The following is a 19,807-nucleotide window of genomic DNA, read 5'->3' on the forward strand; positions in this document are numbered from 1 at the left end:
GAGAGAGAGAGAGAGAGAGAGAGAGAGAGAGAGAGAGAGAGAGAGAGCGCAATTTGGAGTTACTGTGGGGAGTGAGACATATTTGGGGTACTCTGGGGAAGTCACAGATTCATCTGGGGTACTCAGTTCGCAGATGTCAAAATATACATTTGAAACACTGTCATTAACTCTCTTTCTGACATGTGGGCACCTCAGATTTTCTCCGTGTGATGAGAAACTATCCCACAGGTGGCAGGTGCAGAGCACCACTCCTGGGTCCTCAGTAACTCCCACAGGTGTTCTTTATACAATGACAAGGTTTCATCTGGGAAGATATTCCAAATTAAGAGTTCCCCAATTTCTGCAGATAATTTAGATTCAATACCTGAACATTAACATTCCTAAAAAGGTGGGCATTACCTGCAGGTAACATTGCATTATCTGCAGGTAACATTGCAATATCTGCACCTAACTTGCATTATCTGCATTTCATATCGCACATTAATCTGATAAGGGTTTGTTGTGTCAAAGTGTGTCAATGTCCCCGTGAGATTTCTAGTTTGTGAAGACATCAGTGAACCCTAAATGCCTCAGAAACAAACTAAGTTGCAGTGTGATCTAACTAGTTTCTCCCTATTTTATTCTCCAACATTCTGAAAATTCACCTTTTGATTGAAAATTACTAAAATGAGAGTTTCTTATAATAAGACTCAGCTACAAATGAGGAATAAAGCATACTTTGTCACATACACAGAGAGACACACATACAAACACACACATGAACAAGTATACAAATGAACATATACATATAATGTACACAGGAACACATAATCACATAAATGTCCATAGCATACACAGACACACACATGCATACATATACACAAGCAGACACATGCTTGCATGCACATACACACACACACACACACACACACACACAAAGAGAGAGAGAGAGAAAGAGAGAGAGAGAGGGGGGCACACACAGATATAAGGTTTTTGTTTTTTGTTTTTTGTTTTTTTGTTTTTTTTTTTTTTTTACAAAATGGCCCCCTGTCTGGCTTGTTTCCAGGCATTCGCCATGTTCCCACTGTTCCTCAGCTCTGACCAGGGCTCTGGCTAGCTAGATGCACAGGTCCTGGCACCCAGGAGATGCCACTGTGGGGGATGGCTCTGCCAGTCCCCCACGCTCCATCCACAAAGCTCAGCTTAACCCCAGATAATATCTGCCATCCCCATAGTACCCGGTAGAAATGAGACTCTTAAAGCTTAATGATTCTCTAAAGGATTTATATATTGAGAAGTGCTCAGTCAACAAGATGCCCACACAATTAGTGTCGTTACCCAATATCTAACCTTTTGATAGAAGTTGCTACCCAGGACAGCTTTTGACCCATCTGTGGTTCTCTATGGCTGATAGCCTCCTTTTTCTCCTCCTCCCCTTCTCTTTCTCCCCTCCTCTTCCTCTCTTTCTCTCCCAGCTCCACCTCCTCTTCTACTGCCTAATCACCAAATACAATGTAGCAGAATAAGTATCCTGCTACACACAGGCACACACACTCAAGCACACACAGAGAGGCACACACACACACACACACACACACACACACACACCAGCCCCTACCATGTTGAGAATGGTGAGGACATAGGTCGTTATATTTTCATGACCATGGCTATGCATCATCTTTCTGTCAACCACCACCAGCGTCTCCACATTCAACTCTTCATTTCTGTGGGATTTCAAGAGCGAGCGCTTGTGTCGGGAGCTGGACTTGTACTCATCTGGCAAGATGTAGAGGTCATCGCTGGGAGGCTGGGGCATGTCTGTGAAGGAACGTGTAGAGAGCAGGCTAAAGCAAACGCACAGAGCCAGAGGCATAGCTGATCGGGCTACATAAAGACACCGAAGCATAGCAATAGTATTCTCATGTTAGAGGAGCACAGAACTGCCCAGGTTTTGGAATACGTGACATCTTTTAAAGTCATCTTCCAGACTTAAATGGCATTCATACAATCTAGGTGTCTTGCACACCATTTCCAGAACTAACTTCAAATTGTTTTGTTCTGATTTAAAATGAGAGGTGAACCCTAGCATCTAAATGACCATGTCCTAGGATGACGGGCACAGGACTTGCAGAACAAGGCCCTCCACACTGTGATTGACAGTATGCAAACAGCACAGGACCAATAGTACAGCCATCGGCACCAGGTCATGTTCCTTTCACAGTTGATGCTGTCTGGACATAGCTAGTTTTCCGATACTCTTCCCAGTCAATCATACACCATTGGTGGCAGCTGTACTCAGTGGGAGTTACACATTCTAGCAAACTCCCCTGTATACTTAGCAGATTTGATTATAGAGCAATCTGTTCTCTGTCCTCGTTAACACTCCATGGAAAACAATCAACTCTAGAAGATGCCTAAGAAAACACAGGATCCTTTCGTGAGAAAGCAGACTTCCATCCCCACCTGTGACGTGAGTCTCCAGCTGGACCAGCTTACCTATGGAACCTGCTACGAACATATGCCTCCCTGCTTGGTTGAGGCTCACAGCCAAAGCACATTAACTCTTTCCGTTTGTTGGTCAGTTGGGATTAAAAGTGGAACCCAGAAGTGATCCTATATCCAAAACTATCTTAGTTTAAACATGAAGCACAAACAGAAATCCTGTCTTATATCCTTGTGACAAGTCAACCTGAAACCTACATACCCTGAGAACATTCTCTAGAATTACCCCAAGGATACATGCTAAGGCACACGGGCAATAATGAATTCTGTGTTCAGGTTTGGAATCCATCCCCAGGGTAGTTCATTACACACAAGTATTGTGTGAGGAATACACACAAGTATCCCACAATTCAAAATAGGATGAAATAGGTAAAGTTTCCCATCTCAAGTATTCTGAGGGGAACATAACCTGAATCTCAAACCTAAGCAAGCACCGGGCAGTGGTGGCGTACACCTTTAATCCCACCACTTGGGAGGCAGAGGCAAGTGGATGCCTGGTCTACAGAGTGAGTTCCCGGACAGCCAGGGCTACACAGAGAAACCCTATCTCGAAAAACAAAAAGCAAACAAACAAACAAACAAACAAACAAAAAACTAAGCAAGCTCTCAAGGCCTACTGAAGCTTGTTTGGCTTTGTAACTTGCAGGTGCATTGCAAAGATGTGTGTGGTGTGGTCTTGGATCCTTTGGTCTTAACCCCATGTGGTAGGAACATGTTTGTATAACAAAAGGAGGACGCCTCTTTGGGCATGGCCATCATATCCCCAGTGTTGGCTACATGGGCAGAGTCCTGGAAGCTGTATCACACTGGCCAAAGCTCTTGGAAGCTCTTAGAGCAAACACAATGTGCCTCAGATCAATGCTTTCTGAGTGCCCTGGGAACACGAGTCCAGCTAACCCCACATCAGTAAATGCCCATGGCTGAGATGATGACATTCCCTTCATCAACCACAGCTGTGGTTTCAGCATCCGCTTTAAAAGATTCTCTGCATTGCTCATTTGTTTCCAGACAGGTGCCTCAGGGAGTGCAGAGAACACACTCACAGTTTTTGCATGAAGGTGTTCTGATAGAGACAGCCTTTGTATGAATGGGACCCACTTAGAAGAACAGGACCCCACTGAAAAAGACTGAGACCCATCCCACGAGAAGCCAAGTAAGCACAAGACACATTCCACTAAGTTTGACTCAATCTGAGCTCTCCAGCTCTGTCTGAAGACAGCCTTTGTATTTTGTTCCCAGAATGGGTTCGGACACTGCACAGGCTCTGATACTTCAGTGACCCTCACTCCTTCATTGAGCATCAGGGTGTTCACCCATCCCCTAAGATTCACCAAGATTCACAGAGCACCTGCCAGGTTCTCCGTTCTGCTTCCAAAAGGCAGATAAAACCACTATCAGAGGCAGAGAAGGCTGGGACTAGAGGCCTGGGCTTCCTTTGTGCTCTCAGGGAAGGGCTAATCAGATGATACCTGGGCACTCAGGCAAAGAGGAACCCCAGAGAACTGTGGTTTCCTGGATCAGGAGAGCTACATTACATGCAAACAAGGGCCCTCACTTGTGGATTGGGACAAGACTCTCCAAAGTCTTGCTGACAAATTGCAGGTGAGTGCTTTCCTCCTCTTGCCTCTTTGATGTAGTGGTGTAAAGCTTCAAATATGCATAAAAATAAGTTACCTCAGCAGGAAAAGTATGTGAGCTTTAATGTGTCTAAACCTCAAGTATAGAGTTACTGGGGAACAAGGGGATGCCAGGGCTTTTATTCTTTTTTTAAGATGTCTGGCAGGTTCTATACTTCTGAGAAGCGTGTCATTTAATCTGTGCAAGGATGAGCTTTTTAAAAAGTCATTGCCACATTCACCTACCACCCACGAGAGATATAATACCACCAGAGTCACCCCCGACGCAGCCAGGGCAGAACGTTTCACCTCCTCGGAAGACATGTTTTCAATAAATTAAAATTGTTTCACTAGCTTATCTAATTATGCAAGTCATTAAATACACAAAATCGCCCTTACATACATTTCTTGCGTCTTCCACAAAAATGAAGCTTTTGGGAGAGGCCAAGAGGGAAGCTGTCATGGCGCAGGTGCGGTCTTGCCAGATCTCGCTTCCTGGCGATCATTAGGACTTCGTTTTCTCTAGGAGCCTGGCGCTCTGCGGATCTCTTGTACAGAACATGGGAAGGAGAGCCGCCCCGTGCAGACCTGTCCAGTTTGCTTGTTAGGTGTGGAGGCAGTGGCTTCAAGAAGTAATCGGTGTCCTTCGTTCTGATCATGCCTAACTGGAGAAAAGGAGAGGGGGAGAGAACACGCCATGATCCATCTTGGATTTGCTGTCATTCCTCCTCCAATATGGCTACCCCGCCTCTGGAACCTGGTGAAAGAAGGGCTCAACGGCTTGGGCCTAGGAGGAAGAGTAACAAGGTCCCTGAATAAGACCCCTCTTCTCATCTATATCTTCCCAGGAACACGTATCCTAACTGAGAGATGACGGGGTTGGGGGAGGGGAGATGGAGCTCACAACACAACAAAGGCAGGGAACTTAAGCCACAACCACTTGGGTCTGGAGAAACCTTATATGCACAGGGTTAGATATTGATATTGGCTGGTGGTCTCAGTAGAGAGAAGAAATAAAATCCTAATAATTTCCAAAAGTCTATTCTAATGAACTTCAAATTTTTAATAATGTGATACATTCCAGAAAATATGTTGATAGAATTAATCTAGAACTAGTCATGGTGACTTCCTTTAGAGCATAGGAAAATCTTTCTAAATAAGATATTATAGGAAACAAGAGAGAGGTGGTTTTTATGAAAACAATAAAATGCCTATATAGCATGAATGAATAAGAAAAATAACCTTTAAGATATGTTGAAGACACAAATTGAGAGACCATTTTTGACCTTTTAGAATGGCAAACACTTGAAGTTTGATAGCACAGCTATCAATAAGAATGTGGACAAACAGTTGAAAGTGGGGACGCAGGTCACACTCAGGAGGCATGCTCTGTGGCTAACCAACATGTCAAGGTTATAAACACACCACTCAGTCCTGGGGAGTTAAGCCTTGATGGTCCCTGCCAAGTATTTCTTGTAAGCATGTTTTTTTTTTGTACTTGCAAATGCAGCATGCTGGAAAGATAATTCACCACAGTCTAGTGAGGTACCCCAGACACAAAGATGCTTAAATATATACCAATTAATAACTTTATGTCAGAATAGCAAAGACCAAGAGCATATGTCCATCACACAGATGCAGGAAAGGCACTGGTTAAGATTTGATGTCCTTTTAGGTTGAAATTACTGAACAGGTTAGGCATAGAAGAATAAACCTTGAAACCTTGACATAATAATAGCCATATTCAAATACATACTGACAAAACTGTGTGCTCACTATGACCTGCAGTAAGGCTGGGAGCCATCTTAGCACTTGTACTCAATAAGTCATTGGCAATCTTAGAACCATCAAGCAAGAGAAAGAAATCAAGAACATTTAAATAGGACAGGAGAAAACCACCTTTGCTACATGTATAGATCACAGTGGCCTCAGTTTCCCCTTTGCTTACTCACCCTCTTTATCAAAGACTATACAGAGAAAAGCCTCAGGGTCCATCAGAAATACTAGGATGAACAAATTCAGCAGAATTGTGAGGTACAAAAGCAACACAGAGGAATCAGTATGGAGAAAAAGTCAGGAAAGCAGTTGCTTACAATAGGTATGGTCGGAAAGAAAAGTAGAGATAGGTTTGGTCAGTATTTCAAATGCTCCTCACAAAGAGAGTTACCACTCACTGGCGGGAGAACGGAAGGCGACGTGAAGAAAAGTCTCAATAAGGTTTGTGATTGCTGAAGAATATTCAAAATGCCTTCTACCTTGCCCTGGTATGTGGGAATTTTGCAGTGTGAATCTGCTGTGGTCTTTCAAGCTTGTTTTGAAGATCCAGTACATACTGGATGAAGTGGACACCTGGCTAAGTTTGTCTGTGATTTCAGGAGCCCGTGATCCACTTTCACAGGCAGCTGTGGCAGGGAGGCTCTCACACCGATGCCCACCAAATATGCTGCCAGGCTGTCCACTGAGTCTTAAGATTTACACAGGCTTGGCTGACAGGCATGGAGAAACATTCTCTAGATATTGGGAATGTGCCAATTTCAGTTACAGGGACCGGTGATTTGGAGTGGGAGGTCTGACTGCAAGCACAGGCTTCTCACACAAGGGGAGTTAAGCATTAGCCACAGAACCCCTGCTGGGGAAGCAGACCTAAACAAAAGAAAACTTGGTTAAATTATCAGTGAAGCTATCAGGACCATGGGGGATTGGCCTCCTGGGGCCCAGATTCCACCAAGGTCTGGGAAGTGGCAAAGCTTTCAATGTCTAATCTGAACCAGGCTGAGCAAGAACCAGCTACCACCTATGAGAAACAATTTCGGCCTTCTGGAACTTTCAGCTGAAAGAGGGCTCTATTTTGTAGTTCTACCTGGGAACAGCCAAGTTTGGAATTCTATTGCAGCCCCCCGGCCAGCTGAGTTTCATTCTTGTGGTATTTTAGTGGACCCAGAAGTAACATAAGCAATCACAGAGGTGCTCAGCTCCGTGTACTACTCAGATTGGTTTTCCATGTTATTGAAGGAAACCAGTGTAGCCAGACTTTTGGCTACTTTGTAGGTTCTTTTTAATTTCACCCTTCTCCAATGCCTCTTCTTCCACCCTTTCAACCCCCTAACACTGGACAGAAAAGTAAAAAGGATAGAGGGGAAAGGGGGTGACATTATTAGACTACTTCCTGCTATTATGGACGTCAATATCTAATTTCTTCTTCTCATTTCTTTTTGCATGTCTACTTAAGAAACCACTATCAATTACAACCAACAGCAACCAACCAACAATCCACCAACAATGACCAACCCTGTCTTTTGGGGTCTTAGCCTTTACATACCCTATGAAAATTTCCCAGAATTCCAAGCATCACATAATTGCAGAAACTATCTGCAGCTGGCAAAACCTTGCCTCTGCTAGAGCGCAAGGCAAATCATAGTCAGCTGCTTGGGACAATCTGAAGTAGCCTCATATCATCCTACACCTGGGATTAAAAATGAAAACTCATTATATTTCTGTGTTTTTAAAGAAACCAACATTGTCACTACAAACCAGTTTATATAAATATCACATTTGAAAAGAGAAATCACAGTCTACATTTACAAGCTTTCTGATTTGTGAATAATCCCTTGCTTTCTAGAATTACCCCTTAGAATAAAAGACCCTCAGATCCTTACCACCCAGTACAGACGTTCCTCTGCCTCTCCAATAAAGCCAAGAGCATGTCTAAGGAGGACTCCCAAGCTTTTATTTTGTGGTTCTAACATTTATTGGCTGTGTTAACTTCGATGATTTGTTCAGCCTCTCCTTACTATTTTATCATCTAGTAGGTAGACAAAAAGATAGCTACCTGTTTGAAAAACCTAGCAGTGTATTGCAAAGCACAGATTCTAGTAAAGAGTCAGGAAAAGATGGCTGGACTAATGAAACAAAGAACAAAATGTGCTATCTGTCACCCCTGATGATCTCAGATTCTCTTCTGGTGACTCCAGGGTTTCCTTTTTTTTTTTTGACTCCAAGGTTTCCTAACACATTTCCAGGCCCTCTGAAGCCCTGAATCTTGTAGCATCTACCACCACAATAATCGTCTAGAGGACTTTATTCTGGGTTTTAGGTTCCTTGTGCAAAGTCTTTGTGTTCTATGATGGATGTCCAGATTAACACCAGGTTCAAGCTGTTCTCTGTGATTAGACTAATGGAATTCCCACTCCTATAACGTAATGGAGTCCTGAGACAGCAGGAGCAATGCATGGAGCTTTACTAATCAAGAACCCAAGCATCATATTTGTCTAATCAATAACTTAATTGGTTATGATATTTTATATTTAAATAAGTCTCAATTTCACTAAACATGTAGCGCACAGTAACAGATAAAATGATATTTTGGTCACTATGAAAAATTAGTGGATGAGGAAATATTTTAAAAAGTTTCTCTGATGCTTGTGTGCTTGCTGTCTTATGCAAAAGAATGGGTAAATCATGAAAGATGAATGCTCTCTCCCTATCAAAGTGGTTCTTTACTGAACCATGAGGACTAATTTGGAAACTCACAAAATGTCTAGTACATACCTGCCTACACCTCCTCCCAGTGGTGTTACAGGGTGGATCATTAACCAAGCTTCAGCAGAGGCTGGTACCTCCCAAGAGTGTATACCTCCCAGAGTCTGTACCTCACAGTTGGCCACTCCTGTCAGTTATTGTCACTGGAAATTTAGTAGTCTTCTGATGTCCCCATAAAGGAGTGAAGGACACAGGCATCGTAATCCTAAAGCCTGCTGCTCCTCAACCAGGTAAGCAAATTACTAATGAGTCAAAACAGAATGTTAACTCTGTCATACTTGCTAGTCACAATGAGAAGATGGTTTTTGTGACCTAGTGTATTTGCTGGCTACAGACATAAGTATGGATACATAAGGTATCCATGTAAGTTACATGAACCAAATATACATGGAAATGGCTGTATGTCCCACCCATGAGCCACCTCTCCTGCAGTGTGATAGAGTTCCAGAATGATCAGAGTCTACATTCATCTCTGATGACAACATGTGCCCTTTAAAGAGAGCTATCTACCCAGAGGTACAGTGAAGAAAGGATTGTGTTCAGCATATAAGGAGGGGTGTTTAGCTCCCAAATGACCCTACTGAACATGTCTCTTCTTTTCAAAAGCATGATTTGAGGTACTTTATACTCATTCCAGGAGCCCTTAGTGATACTTCAGAAACACAACAGCCTCAGCATCCAACAAGCGTTTATCAAAGCCCAACTGCTCACTGTTTCCTCATAACTTCAGGATCAAAATGAACCTGGCCCAAGACCAGACCATCACTTGCCACATCTGCTCCAAACCACACTCGGTTTTGTTCCAAGATGACATATGATGGTTTGAAAATACAAATTCAGCCAAAGTCATTGTAAAAGCTAAATGAGCCCAAATGCTTGCCCTCTCCCGCAAGGCATCTCGGGTCGGATTCCTTTTCTCTTACCATCATACCTGGCTAAGGCTCTGCGCTTTCTCAATGCTGTTGCCTCAGACAATAGGCAGATGTGCTGCGCACAGGGACCATGATCATCCTAAACCCAAAACAAACCTGGGCCTCTGTGTTTCTGTGATCTAGTCAGGTCTATACTTTGTTCCGGGATACTTTCCAATTGCTTGTCTGTAAATGAGAAACACTAATATTTTGACACTTGACACCTTGACAAGGTTTCTAGTTCAAGTTTAATCTTATTAGTTATGGTCTTACTCATACCACCAAATGCAATGAAGAGGAGTGAACCCAAGTTTCTCACATGCTTGTGTTATTGCTGAAGTGATACCAGACCATACCTCCAGCACTTGGGACATGACTTCTGGGACATGGAAAAGAGAAAGGGAAGGAAACCCATAGGAAGAGAAGCTGAGTATAGTATCATCTGTCAGCTGACTGATAATTCTCATAGAGGCGTGTAACCCTACTCCTTCCAAGGAAACTTCTATAGAGCTCTGTTCCAGAAGTATGAGTCTAACAATTGCATTTGCCTTGTTGAATTCTGGGTAATTTCTCCAAGGCTACACAGTACTCATCTCAGAGCTGAAGCTATTCAGGCTTTGGATATGGTTATGGCATTGGAGCCTTGGAGGGCACAGAACTGTCATTTCTTTCGACAACTGAAAGACACACTATGATTCTCTGGCTGTGCTAAATCACTGTCCATAAGGATTTGTTCCAGAACTTTCTAGAATCTACATAATCCATGGCTACTCTGAAGTCCTGCTCTTTTTGTCTTAAAGTGTCATCATTGTAGCTTGAAGTGCATAATACCATGAACATGAAACTCTCTGGGCGTTGTCCTTAAGACTCAAGGAGTTCTCGTGTTGTTAGCTTTTAGTACTAAGGTTCCCCACTCAGGCCTCACTTGACATATTCTATGACCTACTAGAAGCAGGGACCCAATGTATAGCTAACGTGTTGATGGGAATGATGTTTGTGATGCCTAGTAGCATTCTGGGTAAAGAGCAAAGCTCGAGTGATTTGCTAGAGCTGAATTCTTCTCCTTCAGTTCATGGTCTCCAAGGATACGTTGACTTACATATGAGTTTGGGTTCATATCAGGACATGCTCAGCACAATATTTTCCTCTCCAGATAAGCACACCCAGAGGAAATTCATTATCAATGGGGCTTGGTTACGAGATCTGCTTATGTACTATGTGTGCAGTCCTGGGTGTCAACCACTTGAAGTGAGTGACAACCAGAGATGTGGTACCTTCTGAAACACAGGACATGGTCAAATCTTGGAGTTCAGGTTTAGAAACTCAACTTACATGTACAAAAACCTCACTTATAGGCAAAGGTAGTCTATCGGTGGTGTGATACGGAAATTGGGTCTACCATCTTAGTAAATATTTTAAGTTCATACTTTTTATTTGATTCAGAATACAGACAAAAGGTTTAATCCAGAGAACATTTAGGTTAGCCCAAATCACAACATTCTCCATACCTGTTCTCAGGCAGATTTGTAAATCATTTATTTTCTATACTTTTAACTAGATAAAATACATGAAAATAAACAGATATAAACGTGACTTGTCTTTGATGCCTTCCACATGACTGAGAGGGAATGTGCTAAGTTCTATGATGTATTTGCTATTTCTGTCCATATAACAAATAAATAAGGTAAGAATTGGTGTTCCTATTTAAAGAAATGGGCATTCAATGAAGAAATGTACAGTGTTGCAGAAGGAGCCAGCACAACAGCAGGAAGCTCAGGTCTATGTGGCTCCTGCATCCTCTCCTTTCTGAGAAGCAAGAAGATCAAGAGGCAAGAATGAGACAAAGTAGAAGGGTAACCAGGTGGGGTGGGGTAAGAGAAGAGCCTTGGGAAGGGGCTACTCCAGCACAGTCATGTGTGGTAACAAGGGTATATACTGAGAGACCAGATCTTTTGGGTTCATACTCCATCTTAGAGAACCTGACCTAAGGTTAAACTCAAAGTAACAGGCTGGCACCAAGCACCAGTTTCCAGGTTTCACTTCCAACAAGACTTGTGTCTAACATCAGTTTCCAAGTTATTCCCCAACAAATCTGCACCTCTAGCTCACAAGCCTGCCCCTGATATTAAGTTTATGATTTGGCTCCCAGCATCAGCCAATTATGTTAAAGGTTGCAATTAGATGCTCGCCAGGCTAGAAACCTCCATCCCTTGCTTGCCACTTCCTATAAAACCTTGTCCCGATGAGAGTTTAGGGCTGCTTCCCCAAACCGTCCTGTGCGCTGGTGGAGAGTAAGCTCAAGCTGATAATAAAGAGACCCTGATGCTATTCCACTGAAATCGGCTCCTTGGTAGTCTTTAGGGGTCCACAAAGGCTTCCTGGCACAGCAATACCACAGAGAGACTGAGTCATCAACTGCAAGGACTTCAGAGTCTAAAAAGGAGACTCAGATGGAAACATGCAGCTCTCAAGTGAGCAGCTAGGGCCTACCCAGAAGTTGATTCTAATGTACTGTCTTACAGTCCGTTTAAAAGCATTTTTATTTAAGAGTTGCATAATACCATCATAAAGCCTTTAAAGATAGCTTGTTTATAAGTTACACTTAAAGATAGGCATTATCCAAGCCACCTCAGCATCTTGGCAATGGAGAATTAATGTGGAAGTTCCTCCTGGTATCATCCTTGGTGCTTACTTGGTAGTTACATCTCCTGGGAGTTGAATCATGGGAACACAGACCAGCCAAGCCTGGACAATTTTCCCATCATCCCTATATCCCCCCAGCATTACAATAACAAATGTTACCATGGCATTATACTAATCATCATTAACATAGTTTGCATTTTCTGATTGTATAATTTACATCAAGACAATATTTCCTGCATAATAGCACATAGATCAGTGGTTCTCAGCCTATGGGTCATGACCCTTTTGGGGACTGAATGACCCTTTCACAGGGGTTGCCTAAGACCATCAGAAAACAGGGACATTTATTTACAGTTCATAAGAGTAGCAAATTGCAGTTGTGAAGTAGCAATGGAAATAATTGTATGGTTGGGTCACCAGAACATGGGGAACTATTTTAAAAGGGGAATAGCATTAGGAAAGTAGAGAAGAATGTCATAGGTCCTAGTTGCTGATTTAAAAGTTGATAAAAACTGATGCCAACATGGCTGAAATAATCCACGTGAATTCAAAAGCCATGAAAGGACAGAATTAGAAGGTAATCTAAAAGCCATTTGTCCCTGATGTCAAGGCAGCAAGAGTATAGGAATACGCCCTGAGATGGGAGGAAGCAGTTAGCTTAGCAAAGGAACCTGGAATTCAGGATCTTATCCATGTTCAGTCTTCAAAACTAACATAGCATGTGTCTCTGATGGAAGATCCGAGCGGCTGGATACTGATCTGGAGGATTGATGTGTTGGTGACCATGTGTCCCAGGCCCATTGTGTTAAAGTCCATTTGCAATCAGTGCTCATTAAAAAAAAATTTCTGTACATTCATAGTTGTGCACCAGGTAAATGGTAATTTTCTTTTCATTCCCACCCAGTATCACTTGGGTTTCTTCATAGTACATATGAAAACAAGCCCTTCCTAGGTATAAAATATCAGTTGTCAATGCTGTTCTCAATGTAGCCTTCCAAACACGGGCAAGCAGTATCTCATTTGCTTCTCTTACACTTGCAAACACCATGACCAAAGCAATGGATGCATGGAAGGGTTTACTTTACCTCACAATTTATAGACTATCATCCAGGGAAGTCAGGGCAGGAACTCAGGAAGTGAAGTGTCGAACATTTAGGAATTCTGCTCATTGCTCTGTCCCCCATCATACAGTCCAGTACAGCCTGCCCAGGATGGCATTGCCCATGGTGGGCTGGGACCTCCTACGTCCATCATTAATCAAGAAAATGTCCCCAGACTTGCCTACCAATGGAGGTAACATCTCAATTGAACTGCTCTCTTCCTAGGTGACTGTACTTTGTGTGGAGGTTACAAAACCTAACCAGCACAGCAGGAAATGACTAGACCCAGGAGATTAAACAATGTGATAGAATTTCATGGTGCTCTCAGGGATGGGACATCATCATCTGCCTTGTGTCCTGTGTCTCTAAGTTATTTCTATGTCCTCAATTTCAGTTGAAACATTGGGAAACCGTAGCAGTTTGTTAACAGTCTTATCAAATCACTAATTTCATGGTAAAAGTGTTCAAACAGAAGTCACACAATTGTAATAAAAATGATACATATTTAGGCATCACATTTGAGAATGACTCTGTTTCCTGCTGAGAGCAAACCCACTGACTATAGAGCAGAGCCAGTAGGTTCCTCTGACCTCAGAGAGATGTAGCAAAGAATACTAGAACCACTGTAAGACCAAGGCTACACACTAATTCTTCTACTCAGCGCTCAAGGCCTTCCTGGACCAGTCATGAGGCTGATTTGCTACAATGTAAGGAATTTTGTGGTAACAGTGGCCACTGCCCCCATTGAATACCCTTCTTTCAACATGTTATAATTAGTAAAGTCAGCCATCTGCAGAGTTAGAGTCATATATAACTCCCTAGACATATAATTGCCTTAGAATAAAATCAATGTGAGCATGGTGGTAGCTTTGGAGAAAGGAACTAGCAAGGAGCATGAACGTGAAGGCAGCTCCCCCACACTGGTTCCTGTTCCTTAAAGACTATGACTCAAACTTACCAGATCAGGAACAGTGTCCCATAGCAGGTAAGCAAGAGCAAACAAGAGTATGGCTGTTCTCTGGGGACCTGATGTGCTGTCATCACTGTTAAAGACCAAGCCAGGCCCTAGTGGGGTAGCAACCAATAAGGAAAGAGGTTCAGCCAGCAACATGGTGCTATTTTTGTCAGTTAGTAACCAGTGGGTCAAAAGCCAAGCCCAAAGAGAAACTAAGGATAAACATGAAAGAAACGTTGCACCTGGTCATTGGTAAGATACACACTTTTTTTTTTTATGGATCCCCAAGGCTCTGAATTCTCTCTTTGACAAAATCAAGGGAGATTTCTTCTTAGTTTTTCCATTTTGAGAAATTCGTACATAGAGCTGCATCACTCCCATATTCCTCCAACAAATATCTCCTTCCCTGTATCTGACTCTCCCTCCCCAGTCAATGACATCTTCTTATATAATAATTACTGATAAAGATATACATAAAGTGACACACATACAAGCATGAGTCCATTAGCATTGCTTGAATGTATAAGTCTAGGGCTGACTACTTGGGGTTAAAAGCTATGCAGTAACTTAAGAGTTTTTAAAAATGTAATGAATGACTAACGAAATTCAGAATAGGGTGGATGTGAAAGAAATTTGGAATAAATGAGTCAGGAAATAGTAAAAATCAACGTGATTACGGTAGCAGATGTGCAACAACCCAAGACCTGTTTTTTATGCCGAAATGGGACACCCTCATGGATATTTAATGAGCAAAAACATGAAAAAGAGCCAAGAGAACTGATACCATTATAAGATATGGCTGAGCATTTCAGTGGCGGGTCCCACTCTGAGAGGTTAAATGCATGGCTGCCTGCATTCTACATTAACCTGCTATCCTGATCTCTCTCTCTGACCAATGTACTGATCATCACACAAAATGTTCTGTGCTGTCTCGTAGATCCTGTGTAGCTTTGCAAACTTAAATGTAATGCAAACTGAAAAATTAAAATCAGTTCTGGGGATGCTCAACAGACTCAAAAGACGTTCAGGGTCAACTTTAACGGAAGTGAAACTTCAACTTCCGGTTGTCGGTCCTCAGTCCTCCGATGTAGCCACCATATCAGCACACATTCCTACCGTGATATGAAGCCCTACTGGACAATGTCAGAGCACTGCCCTTGAACAAACAGAGATTGGTAGGTTTCAAAACACGACCTGAGGTTTTTTTCCAACATTTATCTGTGATGGAGAATATATAATGTACAATAAGGAACGGTTTTTGTTTCAGTTGTGTTTAGGATTGAAGTCAGGGCCTTGGGCATGCTAGGCATGTGCTTTGCCCCTGAGCTATAGCCTCAGTTCAAGAACAATCTTTACAGCCACATAACATAGCATTTTTAAATATTCCCCCATTAAGACATTGGGAGCATGCTGTCCTAGACTGACTACATAGTGAGACTGCTCTGGGTTGCTGTAAAGCTGTGTGGACTTACGGCAATAGACAGAAATGTTTAAACAAGTGACCATCTATACTGGAGGCACTGGACATTATTGCTGCTTTCAAACACAATCTAAGAAAAATGGCACAGATGAAACTGTGACAGATTTCTCTCTATAGTTGTCTGGGACTTGGACATTGGTTCAGTTCCATACAGTAGAACAGACTCAGTCCTTTTAACCCTGGGTCTATTGGTTCACCCGTCTCTGCAGGGGGTCAGTTACCAGCACAGTCCCAGGATCCCACTGAGTGACCCAGACACACTCCCCAAACAGATGAATGTCCTTGTTCCCACAGAGCTTAAGGTACAGCATGGGGAGCAGAGGTGGATGACAAAAGAGAGGAAGCAATGTCTCCTTCAATGTATGTAGAGTTGCACTCTAAGAAATAAACAGCTCGTGTTGAACAAGGACATCTGCTTTAAGGGAAAGGCCTAAGATAGAGAAGCCAGTCAGGCTTCCTGTAGAAGACAACACATCAGAAAAGTCTCAGATATGGTGTGCATCCACCTATGCAGACAGTGGAGGGGTCATGGGCCAGAAGAAGGGGTCACCCACTGTCGAGGCTCTGTGGCTGCGCCTGGCAGTTGTGATTGTTGTTCTAGGTAGTAAATACATATGTCACATTCCTCATCCAAGGCCCGAGACAGTTGGGTAACTCCATATTCAGACAGGGAGCATTCGCTCCAGCTTGTCTCAGAAGGCGCAGTTCAAGTTGTGGAGGTAGACTGTGGAGTCCAAGCTACCCTTCCCACCCCAAGGCTACACTTGCACTCAGCTACCACCTTTCCTGTCCGACTTACACATTTTTTTCTCTAGGTTTTCTAAACAGGGAAACACAAACAGCCGACTCACTCCATGACAGCATTGAGACCACTGATGAGCACAACACACGTGCTGACCTGGCTAGGCTTCCTGAGCCCGCATCCTGTACTCTGTTCAGCTCCTCCCAGGCTCCCAACCACCCACATAACTTGGGTTAGGACACTGCCATGTCAGCCATCATTCTGTTCCAAGAACAATCTCAGAGCCTTCAGAGTCCTCAGTCTTCTTGCCACACAAGCCCTTAGTCATCCACTTGCCTGGGTCTTTCTCATTCTTCCATCTGGATGGCTCAGAATAGAAGCTTGCTTGCTGTCATGTTGCTCTCAAAGCATCTGTTGGACAGAGGCCTTGTTCCCAACACTGCATCCATACTGTAGATTCCCACCAGTGGTAGCTTCCACTGGGCGTTACTCCAGCATTTAGCATGATTTTCTCCAGTGCTGGAGCTGCACATGTGTGTCCGAGTGTCACCCATGTGTATCAGAACACGCACCTGTGCTGAGAGACTTACATTCTATTTCTGGGAATAGGAAAAATCTGTGGCTGTTTTACCGTGCCATTATGTACATCCTGTAAGCCTGCTATAAAGGTGGAGGGGGGAATTAAAGTTAGCCTTTAAGGTCACAGGGCAGATTTTGGAAAAGGAAGTGCTGCTTGGAACCTGCAAAAGAGATAGACACAGCTTGCACAGGACCCAGTGCAGTAAGGAAAGGACCAAGTCAAAAGGCAATGTGACAAATCACAGTAGAGGAGAGTGATTTTAGGGGACTCCTATTTCTAGGTACATTCTACCAGGAGTGTGGCAGGTGGCTACAGTGGCAAGGGCACTCTGGAAAAGCCAGGACAGCATACTTGTTTTCTAGGAGAAGATGTGTGCCATAAGGTTATTGACACTTGGCCTTGCTGGCTGGTTCTGAATTCATGCATGTTTCTCCCATACACTGCACCACCCCTATGTGACTGCTGGGCTCCTGTCCCTGGACTTAAGGAGAGGCCAGGGAAATCTGTGATGAGGTCATGCAGCTCACTCACACTTAGCTCATGAGTCAGCTGTTTTTCTTTTCCATGTCAACTCAATCCCTAGGGCAGTGTTTCCTTTCTCCTCTGTCATGCTATGTACGTCTCTTACAGCAGAGTCCTTGAGTGCAGGCTCCGGGTGGGTGTGCTGTGCATCTGTGAGTGTGAGAGGACTGTGAACTCTCACTGGGTGCCTAGAATGCAACTCCTTCTGCCCCATGTTATGATCCACAGCCTGCGGAGAGATGCACAGTGCTGCTCATCAGGCTATTGTTACGAAGAAATGGAAGCTGGAGGCATTGGAATGTCCACTGGTGAGTGACATGCTCGTACAGTGGATGCCCTTTAACAGTGAGATGAACCAAGGAGCTGTGAACAAATCCAGATACACTATGCCGAGAGGGAAATCAGAGCAACAGTCCATAGTCAATGCGATATCTAAAGCAGGTGATGGAGGTGGGACACAGACAGCATGGTTGAAAGACTTGAGTGGGAACAGGGAGTGAATGCCAAAGGTTCTTTCTGGGGCAACAACAATGGCTAAAATCAGATTATGAGGACCAGGAGCTGGATCAGCTGTTAAAATACAGTTATTCTTTTTGGGAACCTGAGTTCTGGTCCTGGCACTCATATAAGGTATATAACCACTTGTAAATCCAGTTCCAGGGGATCTGGCACTCCCAGCCTCTCTGAGTACCCACACACATGTGGTATACAATCCCACAGACAGACACACAGACACACAGATATAAACCTTTAAAATCAGATTATAGAGAAGGTTTTGGGTGATAGTGTAAACTACTCAAATGTTCTTGAATCATGCACTTGAAGTGGTAAGATTTTGTTACACCAAGGATAACACAAGCATTTGGAGGATAAAGAAGCCTTAGTCTCTGGGAGGATGACTGGGAAGCTGGTGATGCTGCACCTCTGGGATCCTATGCTGAGGATTGGGAGTTGCCTCTTGGGAGTTCAGGGAAGCTAAGCTGAAGTCATTCTGAGAAACATCCTAGAGATACACACAAACTAGCCAACAAAATACAAACATGTAGATGCTGATGGAGGGTCACACTTTCTGCAAAAGCAAGGAGGAGCAGGGACTCAGCCAGCCACAGAGGTGAGCTAGGTGTGTACTCTAGTAGCTTTGCTTTGCTCTGGGTAGGGCAGAAAGGTCTGTGTGTTATGCTTTTGAGCATCAAGATTCTGAAGGCATATGGAATCTGAAATCTTATGGCCCTTCCCACTCTGCCCCAATAGAAGGTGGTAAGAAGGTCCCTGCTGTAGATACAGTACAGGACCTGAACACATATGAGTATTACTTATGAATCTGCCACCTCCTCCATGTCCACCCACAGCCCAGACCTTTTTATTGAAGGAATGTAAGACATTTTCTTTCTCTGGATGACCTGAAACAGCTGGTGTGGCCCACACGATGAAAGCAAGGGTGCTCCCCAAATTCACAGGTCTGACACCAAGATAAGCTATGACAAGCATGTGTGTGTGTGTGTGTGTGTGTGTGTGTGTGTGTGTGTGTGTGTGCTGTGCTCTGTCATTTGTGTTTTTCCAGAGCTGGGGGTAGAGAGTGGGGCAGATGCTACCCCTGAAGGGAAGCATGATTTTCTAAGCCATCTACCAAACACAATCTGATTTTATATGGAGTTTAATATAATGGACAATTTCTAATTTATTTTCAAGCAAGTTAGCCTTAGACACCAAGGCTTCCTGATGCAAAGGTCATTGGGGAATCTCAAAGTACAAACTGACTACTGTTGCTTCCCTTCACTGTATGAACTGAGCCTGTGATCTCCGAAGGCCTTTTGCTCAGGGCCTAGAGATGATTCTCTGTGTCAACATGGTTTGACCCTACTTCTATTACACATGTAACGACCTAGGGAGTTGCTTTAAACATTTGTTACTAAGGAGACCAAATTGTACCATTCACAGATTCCAGGCTCAGTTATGTATATGGCTGCATATGCTCTTGGTCACGTCAGCATCCTTGGAGGGTTATAAATGTTAGGACAGATGGTATTTCCAAACAGTTCGACTTAAGTTGTATGATCTTCATGCAAGTTGATGTGACCATTGATGCTCGTGAAGATCTCTGAAGATGTCACAATGCATAAAGAGATGGGCTATTAAAGAACTCCCTAAGAAGCTACTGTCCAGAATTTATTACACAAACAGCATCTTGTTTTTCTTCTGGAAACACTGATGTCACAGTAGCTGAATTATTCCACAAGA

At 43.4% G+C, this 19,807-nt stretch overlaps 1 protein-coding gene across 1 annotated transcript in view; it reads right to left on the minus strand.

Annotated features, from left to right (window-relative positions):
- Positions 1 to 19,807, minus strand: part of Adamts16 (ADAM metallopeptidase with thrombospondin type 1 motif 16) — a 113,683-nt gene that overhangs the window by 71,736 nt on the left and 22,140 nt on the right. Inside the window, exons 4-5 of the mRNA XM_028782744.1 lie at positions 4,501 to 4,762; positions 1,598 to 1,797 (exon numbers count right to left, since the gene is read on the minus strand). Coding sequence (XP_028638577.1) covers positions 1,598 to 1,797; positions 4,501 to 4,762 — 462 coding nt within the window. The remainder of the gene's footprint in view (positions 1 to 1,597; positions 1,798 to 4,500; positions 4,763 to 19,807) is intronic.

The sequence above is a fragment of the Grammomys surdaster genome, unplaced genomic scaffold, assembly GCF_004785775.1.
Source record: "Grammomys surdaster isolate TR1022 unplaced genomic scaffold, NIH_TR_1.0 843, whole genome shotgun sequence".
NCBI lineage: Eukaryota > Metazoa > Chordata > Mammalia > Rodentia > Muridae > Grammomys > Grammomys surdaster.